The sequence below is a fragment of the Coloeus monedula genome (genome assembly GCF_965178545.1).
Source record: "Coloeus monedula genome assembly, chromosome: 7".
Taxonomy (NCBI): Eukaryota; Metazoa; Chordata; class Aves; order Passeriformes; family Corvidae; genus Coloeus; species Coloeus monedula.
The window spans coordinates 5828934-5845949 of record NC_138787.1 but is presented as its reverse complement, the minus strand read 5'-3'; the positions used below and the strand labels follow the sequence as shown (position 1 = coordinate 5845949).

The 17016-nt window shown below is 41.8% G+C and overlaps 1 protein-coding gene across 1 annotated transcript in view; it reads right to left on the bottom strand.

Moving 5' to 3' along the window:
* Positions 1-264: 264 nt before the first annotated feature.
* ADARB1 (adenosine deaminase RNA specific B1) overlaps positions 265-17016 on the bottom strand; it is a 36728-nt gene continuing 19976 nt past the window's right edge. Inside the window, exons 7-9 of the mRNA XM_082285211.1 lie at positions 9459-9644; positions 3565-3736; positions 265-2845 (exon numbers count right to left, since the gene is read on the bottom strand). Of these exons, the coding sequence (XP_082141337.1) occupies positions 2669-2845; positions 3565-3736; positions 9459-9644 (535 nt within the window). The 3' untranslated portion in view covers positions 265-2668. The remainder of the gene's footprint in view (positions 2846-3564; positions 3737-9458; positions 9645-17016) is intronic.

Here is a 17016-nt window from a genome sequence, read left to right as displayed (position 1 = left end):
TCAAGTATTCATCAACATTAAAGTTGTTACTCTAAGTCCTTTGAAGATCCTGAGACAAACAATTATAATTATATAAATATTCAATCAAAATAATTATATAAATATTCAATCAAATATAAGGGAAAAAAAATAAGTAAAAGAAAGGAAGCAGCTCCCAGAATGTCAGTACAATTTCCCTGTGCAGGCCAGCTCCCACCCACCCAGCCCAGGCTTTCCAGAGCCCTCAGCCTCCAAAAGCTGGTCCCCTACAAAATTTGGCAGCTGTCAGAGGCTGAGTTGTCTTGTCTTTTACAGTCACTTTAGATTATATACATTGCTATCCCTCCTTGCTCATTGATAGTGATTTCCAGGGAACTCTCCCTACTTCCTTCTATGTGTGAACTGCACAAAAAGGAACAAGGGATTGAAGGAAGCCAAGCAGTATTTTATTGACTCCCAGAAGACAGATATGGATTGCACATAGCCCTGGAAAACTTCTTTTTAAAATCCCAGAATTACCAACAAGAGAACTCATTCTTCATAAATAACCTGACACCGCTCCTTCGTCAAAAGATTTTGGCATGGAACATATTTCCTTTACAGTTTAATGTTACTAGTTCATTTCAACAGCTAAAAAACTGTCTATATAATATTTAAATATTTTGCTCATATTTTTGACTTCATAAAAAATAATAGTTTTAGCTACTGCTTTCCTAGTCCTCAAACAAAATTCAGAAAGACACCAACTTTTGAATGAGTCCCTTAAAAAAGCGTGTTTCACCTAAGAGCAGTAATGACTCCAAGGAAACACACACGGTGTGACCACCTTTTCCTCAACCCTGCAGAAACATGTCCACACACTCAGCTACAGCCTTAAACAGAACTTCTGCACTGTGACCAAGACAAGGTCAATCCCAAAGGCTGGTGTCCCAGTGCTTGCAAAATCTGACCACATACAACTGAATTCCTTTCTGTTTTGGAAGAGGTCAGTCTACCTACCAGCCTCTCAGTTGGATGATGACTCCAAGAGCCTTGTTGGGCCTGCAAGAGGCCATGGGAGTGCTCTCAGCTTTAATGAGAAGCTGACAGGGTGACAGAAGCCACCACAAAGGCGAATTAACCCAGCCCTTCTATTGCAGCTTCTTCCCCTGGCATTTGGAAAAGGCACTAACCTCCAGAAGCATCAATTTCCTGAGGGGGACCCCTGGGTCACAGACTCTCTTGCCTTCCCAGAGCAGTGCTTGCTATTATCCATAGTACCACCCAAATGTACTGTTTGCACCTCAGTGTCTTCCTCCCAAGACATGAACCCAGAGACTTCAACTAATGCACAAATGATTTTCAGGTCTGATCAGGTTTTGAAGCTGAGAATGGGTTCCTACTCAAGCAGAAATGCCTTAGAATTCATGACTGGCCAGAAGTGGGTTTACACCAAAGTCTCCAGCACCCCAAGGACTTGCTGACCCAAGAGGTACTGGGGCTGAGGTCCTCCTTCTACACAGCAGTTAATCAAACATACCTCAATATCTTGCTTCCATCTCACATTTTTACATAAAGCAGAGGTGTCCACACCTTCAGGAAAAACAGTTTTTAAAGGAATAGTCAAAACAAATGGACACACATTTGAAAGCAACTTACCTAATTAGTTTCATGAAGCCCATCACACATGTAAAGCCCAAAGGCCAGGGAATCTCAGACACAACAATTTGGCTGAAAGCAGGTATAACTCACAGGAAGTAAGTTTTAACAACTGGTTTCTCTGTTACAAGAGCTTCCAGAGGAGAGCAATTAATACCCACCAAGTGATTGGTTTTGGCAACTCAGGCTCTGTGCCCTTAAAATGAGTAGATTTTTTTTAAAGCTGTCACATTGCTGTTACAGTGAAGACTGTATTCGGATGAGTTCCTGGGATATACAAATCACCTACTTCTAAACAGGCTTCTGCATGTTATAGACTAAACTTCTTAACTTACAAATAATTATTTTGCTGTTTCCAGTTTACAATGGTAAAAAAATGAAGACTTCACAATGTGTGTAAATGGGAGGTAAATGTATTTTTAAAAACAGAATAAAAAGCTGCATGTTAAAAACTGGCTCACAGACTAATAAATACATACATCAAAGACATGAAATTTTCAGCAGCTGGTTTTAAAGAGCAAGGAATTGGGAAAAAACTAGCTGTCCAGACTCCATTCTGGCTCTGTGATCTATGTGCTAAAAATATCTGCAGTTGAAAAACAAGTTAACAGAGGAGTAGAATCAGCTTTGTCGCCTATTTTCTTTTTAAAAAATTAAGCTACTTCCTAAAAGTGCGGTGTAAAACCTAGAGAAACTATTAATTTCTTCATGCACTTGATGACATTGAATTAAAAAAGAAATATTTTAACCCAGAAAAAATGAGTCATTGTATACAGTAAGGACAGCCTTACTGCAAGTTTTCTACAGTAAAAGTATTTCTAGAAATACACCAGAAATTACTTTCCTATAACAAAATATACAATTATGTGTTAGATCATCATTGAGTTTCAATACTTAGGCAAAACAGAAATAGTTACTGTGAAGTTTAAAAAAAACCCAACTCCGAAGAGCAGAAAGATGTTTTGACGGCTGTGGAGATGCCAGAAAGCAATGCTGGACACCAGGAATTTCCAGAACAACTCCCTTTCCAAAGTGATGTGCAGTTTGTGAATTAGACTGTGAGAGAAAACTGATCCTGTTCTATGGGCTTCTCCACCCAGGCTCCAAGTCCTGCCTTCAGGAATGCTTTAAACAAACACTCTTTAGCAGTTTGATACTCAGCGGCTCCTTGCTTGGTGTCGTGGTACAGGTTGGGCTTGAGGATCTTTGAGCGCAAGCTGGAGGAAAGCTGTGGGGATGAGAGACAAGACCCTATTAAGCCAAACAGTATCAGAGTGACTGAGTTATTTAAACAGCTAATATTAAAACAAGGTAAGGATCTACCAAACAAAATGTTGAGGCCAAAAAGCCACAGACATACTTCCTGGAAGCTTGCTTTCTGAGAGTAAAAAGTGAAACCTCAGCAGTGAAAATGGGATTATCCTTCCAAATAAATTAAAATGCAAAGGCAAGCTCAAAGGAGACAGCATCCTTTGCTTACTCAGCTACAAGGAATATGCATTTTGGACCAGACATCATCACATTAAAGAGTAAGTTAACAAACACATTGTTCTTTTCCTTTACTGCATGGAGCAGCAGCTACCTGGCCTCAAGTTGCACCAGGGGAGGTTTAGATTAGATATTAGAAAAAAAAATTCACTGAACGGGTTGTAAAGCATTGGAACAGGCTGTCCAGGGAAGTAGTAGGGTTACCACCCCTAGAAGTCTTCAAAAAATGTGTGGATATGGTGCTAGAGGACATGGTTTAATGTGAACATGGTGGTGCTGCTGCATTGATGGTTGGACTTGACAATCTTAAGGGTCCTTTCCAGCCTTAATGATTCTGTGGTTCTAACATCAGGCTTGGCTTAAAATAGGCTGAGAAAGCGGCTTCTGAGTACAGAAAGCACATCCAGGTATTTCACTAAGACTTAAGAAGTGGCAAACCTGGCACTGTGGAAGCTGTACCTTGGCATGGATGCGCATCCAACGGCTGTAGAATGCATGCTTACAGAGGCGCGATGCACGACCCATCTCATCCTTGCCAGTTGTAGCATTAATGATTTCCAGACCAGAGTCTCCTACTGTCCAGTTCACACTGAAGTTCGGGGCTTTCCCTGGCTGACGGGCTTCTGCGTTACTGATACCTGAAAGAAAAGTGATGTTTAACGATGATAATAAATACAAACACTTGATTTTTGGTTTTTTGTTGGGGAGTAAACAGTGTTACAAGCAGATCTTTTATTTTGAGGGCATTCTCCTGCAGATTTCTCACCAACTCGCAGAGGTAACACCATGGACACCTCACTCTCATTCTGGCTAAAGTGGTCTCTACTTCTGTCCTTCCCAGCAGGGCAAGTGTGCACCTCTGCAGAAAGCGGCCTCCTCGGCAGAGGGGATCATGGAGAGCTCTGTGGCAGGAGTTCATGGGGTTCATCTCACTTCCAAATGGATGTGAAACTATGAACTCTGGAAGTGTTCACGGCCAGGCTGGACAGGGCTTGGAGCAAACCTGGGATAGTGGAAGGTGTCGCTGCCCATAGCAGGGGGTGGAATGAGATGGGCTTGACAGTCCCTTCCAACACAAACCATCCTGTGAGCCCTGTCCTCAGAACCCTCCACAAAGCCAGAACTGGCAGACATTTGGGTCTTCCAGCATAAATCCATTGTGTTCTAGCTGCCTCCCCACTTTACATGGCCAGTGTTGCACACTGAGCCCAGAGATGGGGAACCACAGGACTCCAAACAGGATTCTAATCACTTTGCTCAGGTCTTAAATTATGTGACACCTTCAAGCTATGGCTCTGTCTCCAGGGATAGAGAAGCAAAGCCACCACAATCCAACCCAAGTGCAAATCGAGGCTGCCTGCCTGCCCAGGGTGGGATTTACTCCCCACGACACCCCGATGCTCAAAAGATGGACTGTACATAATGAAGGTCACAGCAGCTGCTCCATGCATGTGTGACTCCCCAGACATTCCAGGGGTGGCAAAACTCTGTTGAAGATGTCTCAGTCACCTCACCAGGAGAGAGCAAAGCACCAGGGCAATTTGTTCTTTCTAGTAAATAAAAATCCTGCTTTAAGGCAGCTCTCATTGAGAACCTATTTCGAGTCTACTCCACTGTTAGGCCAGGTCCTACACTTAGTAAAATCTAGACAATTTTTGGAAATTGAACATAAGCAACACAGCAGGATGCATTTCTGGCTGATATCTGGAATGCAATCTAATGAAGCTGGGCACCTGGTGATGCCTTTTCCTGGTCTTAAAATCAAGAGTCAAACACAGTTAGAAGGGAAAAAGGGATTTTACCTTGGTATTTATTTTAAGGATCCTTACGTGCACACGTCCAAGTGGAATGCACCAAAATGCACCCTGCAATCCCCCCACAAAAGATCTGGTATAACATTATAGGTTTTACTAATTAGCATATCTATCAAAGATTCCCCAATGAGAGGCTCAAGTGAGACCCCCTCCCCAAGGAGCCTTCCCCTCGATGGTTCTATCTTAGTTTACAGAGTGTGTTCTGGAGAGAACCTTGGGGTCTGGGGCACACTGATCCCTAACTATGAAGCTTCTAAAATGTTTAGTCTCTCAGCTTGACAAACAAGTCCAAGAATGTAGGCAAAAAGCACTAAGAATACAGAAGTTATAAAAGGTATAACAGGGGTATAAAAGAAAAGGCAAAAAATCACCATGGCATCACTGGGAGCAGGACTGGCTCACCTGGCTCAGTCTCATGGCACCTCTGGGCCCAGGACTGAGAGTGTGCAAGACCTACAAAGTCTGAATGACTCAGCAAAATTCAGGTTTGCTTCCTATCATCAATTCCTCATTTAATAAACAAAGAAACACTTTGAAATATAAACTACTGAAGCTGTTGTATTTTTATACTTGGTTTGGATCAACCTTGTCACTATGACTGATAAGAAATAATTAAGTGAATAATAATAGAAAATAACCTACTATTCCCCATTTTCTTAAAATATAAGCTGAAAAAATTGAGAATTGGAACAAAAGTTCATTTTACCAAAAGTACTGAGGCAAGAGTGCTAAGAAATTGATGCCACCTGACAATTTTTTGTCTTTTTTTTCTTTCATTTAATGACATCTATACTATTACCTTTCCTTTCATTCCGTACACTATTACACAAGTACAGGGATCAGACAGAGGTCATCAAGTACTCCAAAACACTTGTGATATCACAATGAGTCCCACAAGCAAATCAAATAAAGATGACAAAGCTGAACATCCAGTATGGACTACATTTCCATTGCAATTATACAATTCAATTCCTTGGGTTTTGATGAATTAATTATTTAAAAAAAAAAAAAAACAAACCCAAAACCAACCCAGATTTAGAATTTCAAATAGATTTAATTAATAACAACCCATTCAGCTGCTTATTTGTATGCAAGAACTCTAGAGAGATGGCAAAGGAGTCCCTGATGGTGGATCACAGGTAGCGTGGACAGGGAATAAGGGTTATCTCAAAATCAAAGCATTTGATAAAACTTCAGGTGGGTCAGATCTTCCCCCTCAAAATCTAGATATGAATATAGCACAATATGCTGAGATTAGAAATAGAAAAGAAATCTAGGATAGAGAGTCAAATATTTTACTCTCCTTTGAAAACTAATAGAACTAAAGCTATTTAGAGAACATTGCTCAGAACTTACTGTTAAATATTATTAAAAAGGGATATAATAAGCAAAAGGAAAGGTCACAGCTCTTTGTGCCAGTGCTTATATAAATAATAATGCTTGACAGTTCTTTGAGGAGAGAGCTAAAACAAGCTTCATTAAAAAGGACACAGAAAGCTGAAAAGCACCAATGTGAACAGGAGGATGAGGTACCAAGGGAACAGCCAAGAAAAAAAATCACCAGAAGTTCTGCTGAAGGATTTAATTTTGTCTACCTTAAAAACAAATTCATTAACACTTGAATAAAGATAGTCTCCTTGGGAAGAGTGAACACAGCTGGAGAGCTTCCAGCTCGGGGCAGACCTGGGATGTGTTGGGGGGGGAAACTGAGGTAGGATCGGTGATGATACTAAATTATTTTTAAAAGGCAAGAGGAGGAGCAATTGCAAAAAGCAGCAGAAAAAACCTCACATACTGGGGGTCTGGGCAATAAAAAGGCAGATGAAATTCCTCACAGATTAATATAAAGCAACACATATTAGGAAAAAACCCAAAGCAATCTTGCAAAAGGAGTTCTGGACTTGGAGCTCAATATTAGCATTCAGGAATGAGGTTTTAGTTTCTAATACTCAGTTCTACCAAAAGGTCAGGTCAATCACCAACAGTAATCAAAGTGAATGTTAGGAATTATTAGTGAAGGATCAAGGAAGTGAACAGAATACATGCCACCACATAAACCAGTATTGCTGCTTTACTCTGGATATCAGCTACTGCTCTGGTCTCACTAGCACAAAAATGGGTCTGCAAAATGATCCTTATGTGAAAGGGTCTCTGTGCAAGGAACAACAAAGTAGACTAAGACACTTCAGCTTGCAAAAAATAGGACTTAGTTTTCTATACCTCTGAGATACTCCTTCCTATCTGAGTGTCATGACCACTGCTTATGGTCTGGATCTCACAGAGCACTGAGGAACATCTAATTAATTAAATTAGCAGAAAGGAAGTTCCTTACCCAAGGAGGCTGTGGATGGCAAAAAGTTGAAACCATTTCAAAAAACATAACCAGGAATGAACAAATGAAAGATGTGCTAAGGATTTCTAAAGACAAAGATCTCAGTACCTGACTTGGGCTTCAGCAGGGGTGAACTCCTGCGTGCCCACCTCCCACAGTGGCTCCACCAAAAGAGTCTGTGCAGGTCACCCTGCAGACTGGCAACTTGACATTGGCTGATTTATCCAACCATCCTCACTCTGTGAAATCAGTCCCTTTTCAGATTATTCTAGAAATTTACAAGATTCAAACCTGTCTTCTCTTCAAGTGCGGTGGCCACCTCTCAGGGAGAGTTCAACTGCCCTCAGTGCTGGGCTGCTAAAGGCACCCTGAAAATCTGGCTCCTGCAACCAAAAGGCTTCCAAGAGCACAGGAAGGGAGTTTCCTATCAATAGACAGATTTCCTGCATCCCTTACCTGAAAAACAGCTGCTCTGGTATGCATGTTCCCTACTGGAACTGAATATATGGGGCACGTGTTAGTGGTGAACAGGGCAGTGCTGAGTTAATGGTTAGATTCGATGATCTTGGGGGTCTTTTACAACCTTAATGATTCTATGATTCAACTTGCTGGGAAAAGGTGTAACTCAAAACTCTCTTGTAAAGAAAGAAAGATGATAAAAGACAATTTTTAGCAGTACGTAACAGTATCTCAAAATAATTCTAACCTAATGCAGGTGCTCCAGGAGACATAAAATTTACTTTATTGAAGAAAACCTGTTTTTACAGTACTTTCTCAGCTAAACCTAAACAGGCAGGACCGTGGGACAAGACAGGTATTTCTGTTCTAGTTCATCCCTCTGGTAGAAATAAATCACAGAGGTGTGTGTGTGGTACAAGAAAGAACACAGAACTGGAGACAGGTATTTCTACAGTACTTGTTCTAGGTAAGAATACACTGAAAAATATGTGAATCCAAGAGCACAGCTACACGAATGCCCCAGCTGAATGTAACAGCAGAGGTCAGAAAATCAGTTTTCAAGACTGAACCAGTAAAAAAAAAAATACATCAACGGAGATCTCTGCCCAACCTCCTAAAAAACCTATCTGTACATTTTTGAGATGTGTATTTTTGTGAAAACTGAACAGCTGAGAACATTTCCGAACTCTCTGCTACTTGGCAAGTCCTGGCTCAACTGTTTTAAACAGATGGTTCTATTTCATGGGAAATAGATGATAGCACCATTGCAGAAAGATGATTTTCAAGAAGACAAGGTACTGTTCTATGCTGTGAAAAGGAAAACAAAAACTCTTCTCATCCTGCCACAAACCTGCTGTCTTGGAAGGACTGATAAAAATTCCCCAAAATCAGGCAGAAGCAGTCCATGCATCAGCTACTATGCCCATAAAACTATTAGCTATTTGGTACAGAGTGTTGCAACTGTTACTTACTTGCTAATATAAGGATGAATACGTTATTTAGCACTTTTATACATTCTAATTCGGGGAATCCTTATTAATTACCTTTTGTACCTAAAGGAATACTCATTGTTCACAATGGTCTTTTCCCCACTCCCTCCCTAAATCTGTTTTAAAAATTCATGTCCAACTTTCAACATGCTTTAAAATTATGAGCTGCTTTTTTTCCCCTGGAAAATAAACACATGCCAAAAGCTAAACTCTACAGAGCAAAGCAATGCACACAGTGAGAGGATGAGATTTCAGTTTTAAAGCTTTCAGGCATTACTGTAATAAGCCATTTTTGAATTTAAGACAGGTGAAGTGTTATCTCCATCCATTTTGAGCTGATTATTGATCTAGAAATTGTGAACCAAGTGTGTCTATCTTGGCATACTGATAAATGAAAGGACCAGTCAACAAAAATCTGCAATGCAAGAGAAGTGACAGTCAGTGCTAACACACTATTTCCACAGGTGGGAAGAGGTTTCACTAAGCCTTCAACTTGCCTCTCATCTTCCTAGGGCATGCTCCAGACAGGAATGGTGGGGAAACTCATCCAAAGTTTCATCCCCCAGTTCTTTTTAGCTTTTAAAGGTCCTTGCTACAGTATTTCTGACTGGATATCTGTATTATGTTTTACCACAACTTCTCTATTGTAACCAGCAAGCAGTTTACTCACAGCACACAGTTTGCAAGGTTTTGAGAACTGGAAAATCACAATGCTACTGAACAGACTTAGTTACCGGCACGGCCTTCTCCATTAGATACTTGCCACTAAGTAAAGGTCTGTTGAGTGTATAAAGAGGTGGTAGATCTTCTATCTCTGCTATCCTCTGGTATACGGCTCTGGATAGATGATCCCCATGATATAAACTCCCCAAGATGATGCTAGAGAAGTAAATTGGCTCCACAAAGAGGCTAAGTAAGGCTCCTTGAATACCCAATACGTTCCACCTAAGAGGGAGGGAAAAACAAAACAAAACAAAAAACAAAAAAACACTTTCTTTTTAATGGAACAAGTAACATCTGCCAGACATAACAGCAGTTAATCACAATGGACTTTCAACCCTTCCTCCTGACCAGCACATGACCATGGTAGCATAAGCTGTGAAACCTGCCAGAATTTCAGAGATCAGCTTAGGGGACACTCAGTGTAATCCTGAGTAAAATGACCTAAAACAGGAGCAGACTTCTTGTAACCCTGCTAACATATCTGGTGATGCATTTTCCAGCACTCTAATGCCAGAGATGGACAGGGTCATTCAATGGGAGAAAGCCAAACCGTGAGATTCTCCATCAAAAACAGCAGCTGATGCCTCCAGAAGACACCTGGCAGGGAGAAGAGCATCCTTTCCAGAGCACAAGAAGGATTGTCTGCAAGACCTCCACACCTCACCATCACAAGGAAAGGCCTGTCCTTCAAACCTTAGCCCAACTGCCCACATCCTGCTGACATGTGCACTGGCTTGCAATATCCACAGGCAGGGAGAAAAGTGAATATGAAAACTGAAAACATGCAAAGAATGCATATAGTCTTTGCTCCCTTTAGCTGCTTCACAGATTGCGAACATAAATCCCTGTCTGAGCACTGTGATTTACACTGGATCAGATCTGGTGGCAGGGATGCAGAATGCCTAGGAGCAAAATCCTGATTCTGACTTTTTTTTTAGCTGTGTTCATTTGATAAAGTTTTGGCTCTCAGTGTCTCTGTAACTGTCACGCAAAATACTTTTGAAAACTTCAACATCTCCTGTAGAGTATTTTCACTGCTTGGTCTGAGGAATACGTGCAAAAAGCTTGGCAACAATGAAAATAGTGTATTTCAGTCTTGGAATCCCAGAATGGTTTGGCTTGGAAGGGACCCTAAACATGATCTAGCTGCAACCCCTGCCATGGGCAGGGACACCTTCCACTATCCCAGATTGCTCCAAGCCCTGTCCAACCTGGAGCTGGAGTCCAACTGCAACACTCAGACACAAGCAGCAGGAAAAGTTCCCTTGGTGCTTGGATGAAACAGAGGAGCACATCAGAAGCTCTCGTGCTCCCATAGAATGGTTGTCCTTGTTAAAAAGCCCATCCTATGCCAGGTTGCAAGGTTGTCCTAGGAAAAGAGGGAATTCGGATGTTGCTAACAGTGTTTCTTGCAGCTTGTGCTGGGATGGCAGAGCTACACATTAGCATCATTTCAAGTTAGAAACTCCACACCACAACTGTTTCAATACTGCAAAAACTGAACTACACAGGCTGGCTTCAGGACTTGCAACATGTTTCTTTTTTTTTAAATAAAAATGGTAAAACAAAGATTATAATCCAAGGAAACAGTTTCTTTACATATCTTTACTGAGGATGAAAATGGAGGCAATGCGCATTAATTTACTCACCTGTCATTAAAAAAGCTGGCCCTAATAAATGAGTAAAAATACTGTGATATTAAATGAGGTGTATTTTACATGGAATAAAGGCATATTTTTAATAAGACTGAAAATGCAATCAGGAACCAAGTGTCAGAGTAAAGATATCAAGTGAAAATTGCTGCTTCCCAGGACCAGTATGCCTTTCTGACTGCTACAGACACAGGTAAAACTATGGAAGAAACATTTGGAAAGAATTCAAGACTGAGCATTGCAAACTCAGGTTTGCAGACAAAGCACATCACATTTTACATTACATGATCAGTGCTTGAGTGATGATAGACATTTTAAAATAGGCCAAGGCACTCTTCTGGCAAAGCCCTTACTTCCTAAATAAACCCCCTTTGCCAGACCCTTTTCCTTACTTCTGACTTCAGTATTTCCAGAGCTCGTGTTTTGCTGCTTCCTCCCACACTTGGTGACCTTCTCTGGCGCAGAAAATGAAAGTTGACATTTGTCTTGTTAACTTCTGATTAGAAGAGGAGGAGGAGTGAGGACAGCTGAGCAAGCCTCTGCAAGGAGGGCTGTATGAACTGGTATTACTGGGCTAGGGCCTTGGTTTGCTGGGTTGTGCTGAATCCCCTTTGCCACTGCAGCACACACTCATTGGGCTCAGAGCAATGGGCCTGTACAAGGACAGGGACTGCAGAAACCACTCACACAGCCAAAGCTCTTAATATTCGTTACGCAGGGTTGGGTGGTGGTTAGGTTTATAAAACTAGCTTTAAATTTCATTGTTGTAATAAAAGAACATTTACTTCTCTACAAAAATGTATTCTTATATCAGAAACTGGTTATAGTGCAGAGATGAACATGAAACCCAAAAGAATCACATAATCACTAAAGCTGGAAAAGCCCTCTAAGAGCATCAAGTCCAACAATTAACCCTGTTCAGCACCACCCTGTTCACCACTGTTCCCAGGTGCCACATCCACACACCTTTTGGACACTTCCCACCTACACTCCACCACTTCCCTGGGCAGCCTGTTCCAGGGTCTGGCCAAATTTTTGCAGTATCCAACCTGCACCTCACCTGGCACAGCTTGAGGCAATTTCCTCTGGTCCTGTCCCTTGATATGTGGGAGAAGAGACCAACCCCCACCTAACTCTACCCTCCCATCAGGGAGTTGCAGAGAGCAAGAACATCACCCCAGAGCCTCCTTTCCTTCAGGCTGAGCCCCCCCAGATCCCTCAGCTTCTCCCTATCAGATTTATGGTCATGTTCTGCAGATCATAGCAGAGTGAAAGAAAGCACTACATGGAGACTTTCTTCTTGTTCCTTTTTCATACTCTACTTCCATCGAACAGTAATATCTCACTTCCATTAGCACGTACACTGGAACAACCTTTATGAATATAAACTGAGAAGACACCACCACCATACATCAGTTTTCAAAAGGCCACAGGCATTGCCTCCAGAAGTGCCTCATCCTCCAGTTTACAAACACAGGTTGTCAGAACACACACCAACAATTGCTGCCAATCTAACACTAACCTCTACTGAAAGCACAATTTCTTTTAAAATTAATGGGCCAAATGCTGTACTTCACTATAAACCATGTGGTGCAGAGCAGAAAAAGCAAAATGCACTACAGAAAACTTCAAGTCAGTGTTGTCTTTGCAGTGGAGCAATTAAACAATGGATTTTTTTTTCTTCACATTAAAAATAGCATCAGAAAAGAGTTAAGTAAGTAACTGAAGTGACTTAAATCTAGCTTACAAACCCAAACCTGGGTACTAAAAAACGAGCACGAGCAGAACACAAGAATGCTGCATCGCATCAAAAGATACTGACATGCCCAAAGAAAAGCATGTAAAGCAGAGCGCTGCAGATGGGAAAGAACATGGAAGCAGGCAGGGAAACTTTTCCAATGTATACCTTCTCACTGGAAACACATGAGATGCTTGTCTAAGCTAAGCAAAAAAAAGTCTTATAACAGTATTTAACACATTCTGAGCACTCCAGTTTTAAGTTACTACAGGAATTTTCTTTGACAACCTTCAAAAACTTTACCTCAAAGTAAAACTGATATTTAAAGTGCAAGCTCTTAGATTGGTATGAATAGCCACGGGATTTACATTCAAACTGCCAACGCTTAAACACGGGTGCCCTGATTTGAGCTGGGGTACAGCTAATGGTGATTTCTTCACTGTTGGGAGTACAAGGACAGTGTTGGGAAATGCTCCTTCAAACCAGTACATCCCAACACCTTTACAGGCTCGACCCCCACCTTGGCCTTTGCAGATCAATGCATATGAGTTGTGTTCAACTCCTGACAATTTACACAGAGGACACTCTCTGTGTACTGTGCTCACGTGAGGTCTTACAGATGACCACCTCAGTGGGAAATCTGAATTTTATAAATTTATCATAGTCACTGGTTTTCTTATTCTGTATTCTCTACTCTAGATTCTGTTCATAACAATCTGAAGGATGGATGCACTTCCTCAACCTTTGCTGTTGTCAAGCACGCTGCACTAAAAAAAGAGGGTGGAGAAACCAGACACTGACACCAAATCAAGAGGAGTCCTCTCCTCCTTGCTGTGTTGTCACATTTCTGCTTCAGACCACCATCTGCTCAAGGGTATCTACAGTGGATTCCTAAAAGGTCTGTGGAATTCACAGTGGATTCCTAAAAGGTCTGTGGATTTCTTCAAGAAATGCAGCTGATTTCACAGCTCTTGACACATGAGAAGGTAAGTAAAATTTAACTCTCAGCAACACTTTCACAATGTGCTGGTAGCACCTCTTGCCAAAAATAAAACCAGTTAAAAATATACGCGTCAGGTAAAAATTCCCCTCTGAACTTTTCAAACTCCAAAGGTACAGGAATGCTGTTATTCACATTATTTTAGAGAAAATACAGAATTGAGGGGGGCCTAACAGCAGTAAGTCATACAATTTGATGTTAATATCAAACAGTTACTAATTTTTTATGCAGAGAGCAGTATGGGGGAGGGCACTCACTATGTGTGACCCACAATGGTGTCCACATGGAACTGGTGTCAAAATTCATCTCAGGAAAACAAGAGTCTCCTGCAAATACTCAAACAAGGCAAAACCTATCAAGTGTTTACAGTTCAAAGAGCTTCCCATATCAGTATTATTTATAATACCACAATTACTATGAAGAAATAAAAATTACTTAGTTAGCATTTTGTTTATCACAAGTTTTTACTTGCAACTGATGGCAAGTGAGAAAAGGTGTCACTGTGGAAGATGAAGGACTATACCAGAAAGCAGTTTTCCTTCTGGTGTGCAGAAGGCACAACTTTAAACCCGATTTCTTCTTGTTTCCTTAAGAGATTAATTAAGTCTCTATGACCACTCCTCTTCAAGGGCCACAGTTGTAAACAGGCAGCAGTATCTTTACAAGGAGTGAGAGCTTCTTTCAAATCAAGTAGCTGGCTCAGCAGCCCACACTGTAAATTGTAAGCGCAGGAAGTCTCTGGTCTTTGACAGCAGCCCTTCTCATAAACACCATTTTAGACTTGCAATTACACACATGAAAAAGTGTTTCCCCTTGTAGCTGCACCAAGGCAGGCAACCATGCAGCTCTGCCTTGTCCCAGCTTTTCTGGCATTGCCTGGATTTGCTGCCTGTATGTTGTTGGAGACTGAAATGTTAATAGTTTATTACTTAAACGTCTTCATGAAGGACTTTTGCCTACTCTAGCAAAATGTATTACAAAAGCCGCAGAGACCAGTACTGAACAGGCCTGAGGCCTTTTACACCTCTCGCTGATGAAGATAAGATAAAGTAACAACTCAGGGCTAGGGACATTCCCAAAGCACAGGCTTAACACCTCAGGAGTGGAGACCACAGCTCCAGGGCTATCAGCTGCCAGGCTCACAGAGAACCCCTGCACCAAAGGGTGGAGGGAGGAGAGGCTTCGGGTGTGTGCTGGAAAAGCCTCTGGTGAAAGGCAGTGAATGCCCATCCTCCACTGTGCAGGGAAGCCCAGCTGAGGGCCCTCTTCTGCTAGGGAGAAGCTGCATCCACATGAAGGACAGAGGGGTGCCATGGCCCATCAAACGCCCCCCTCAAAGGGGTCCCCAGATCCTTCACCAGAAAACCAGAGATGATGCAACAGATCCATGGTGCTGCAAGGGACAGTGACACACTGGCGCCCTGCAGGGGAGACACCTGGGCATTCCCACCTGCCCAAAACATGTGTTCATCCACTGCATTCTACACTCTTCAGTTCGGCGGCGGCAGGGGACCCTCACCAAGACCAGATGGAGGGGAGCAATGAGACGTCATTGGGACCCTCGGATGGGTAATATGCTTCCACCTAACCCATCACTCTCTCCCTGTACCCCCACCCCCCACGCACACTTCTTTCTCTATTTCTTTCTGTCTTTTCTCTTTCTTTCTCTTTGCCTCTTTTACTATTAAATAAAACACATCAATTTTTTGGCACCAACATCTAATCTCGTTCGGTTTTAATCTCGTTTTTGGGTATATTTTGAACCTTCAAAGTTTTTTCTGTTTTATACACAGACTTTGTTTACTTTGCTCTTCTGGGTTTAAACCAGATCGTAACATATGTGAGCCTAGTTGGAGAGGTTCCATAATGGTACACCTTGGATAGTCGTTTCTCCCCACCTCCCCTCAGGTATTTTACCTAAGTGCCACCATGCATCAAAGTGGCCACTGCAATCACATCAGCCACTGTCACTGGGTTAAGAACTGGTGAGGAGAAATGCTCTCTTTTGGGGACAAAAGGAGGAAGACTGAGTTACAAATGTCCATTTGGATTTCCCACTCTGAATAAGCACAAAACAAGGCTGGTGGATGGGCATGTGATATTCTTTCACACAACAGTTTATCAGAAAAATATTTTCCCTTCTTTAAAGTAGAAGAGCACCAACGACTTTCCTTTTAACAACTCAACATAGAAAGTTTTTCTCAGTTCCTAGAGCTTTTCTACCAGAGAAACCATGTGAAAAGGAATTTTGCACTTCTCAGCAGGACATTAGCCATTAACTGGAATGTTTAATGAGAAGGTAAGTAATTATTTGAAACCAAAAATATGGGCAGAAAAGCACATCAGAAGGAGAATGACAAAAATCAACATCATGAAGTACCATGGCACCAGGTCAGGATACATTTAAAACAAATGCATGTATATTAATGTTAACTCTGGTCAGAAACCACCCTAACACCTTACTGCAGAGCCACCAAGCTCTAACACACCAGGACAATCCTGTTTTAATGCTTCCAGCCCAAGGGGGATTACACTCATGGCCCTCCCACATTTCTCACAACTCTCCCTGATTGTTCCTACCAGGTCTAGGAGGGTGCTGGGTAGCACGCTGCAGCAAAGCCCTCAAAGGCTGGAAACAGCAACCTGGATTATACAGATAATCCACACAGATGAGGCAGCTCAGATACAAGTGGTTTGATACAAGTGCAGTGCCACACCCCAAATTTATCCACATCTTTCCCAGGCTGTGATTGTGAACCTTGGGAAAGATCAGTGGTAATTCCCATGTCTGAGGCATACTGGAGGACTGATTGCTGGACACTGTGGAGCAAGGCATTCTTTCAAATGTAAATGGACAAAACATGTCAGGGCAATGTAAAAAAAAAAATAAAAAAAAAAAAAAAAAAAAAAAATTTGGGCCTCCTTACCCGCCATACAGTCTTTGTTCTGTGTCAAGGAGTTCTATTTGCTTCCTTCACTGGCACAAACAAAATTATTCCCATTAGCCCCAAGGAGAGGTGACAGCTAGCTATGGAAGCGAGAGATGGATTCTGTTCTGCATCATACAAAATCAACAAAAGAGTCAAATGTGTTCTAGCTCAACAACTGGCGCTTTTTTTTTTAATATATTTGCAATGCCAATGTGATAAAAGAATGTGGCATGAATCCCAAGTCAGTAGGTTGGGAGAAGCCCCGACATGAAAC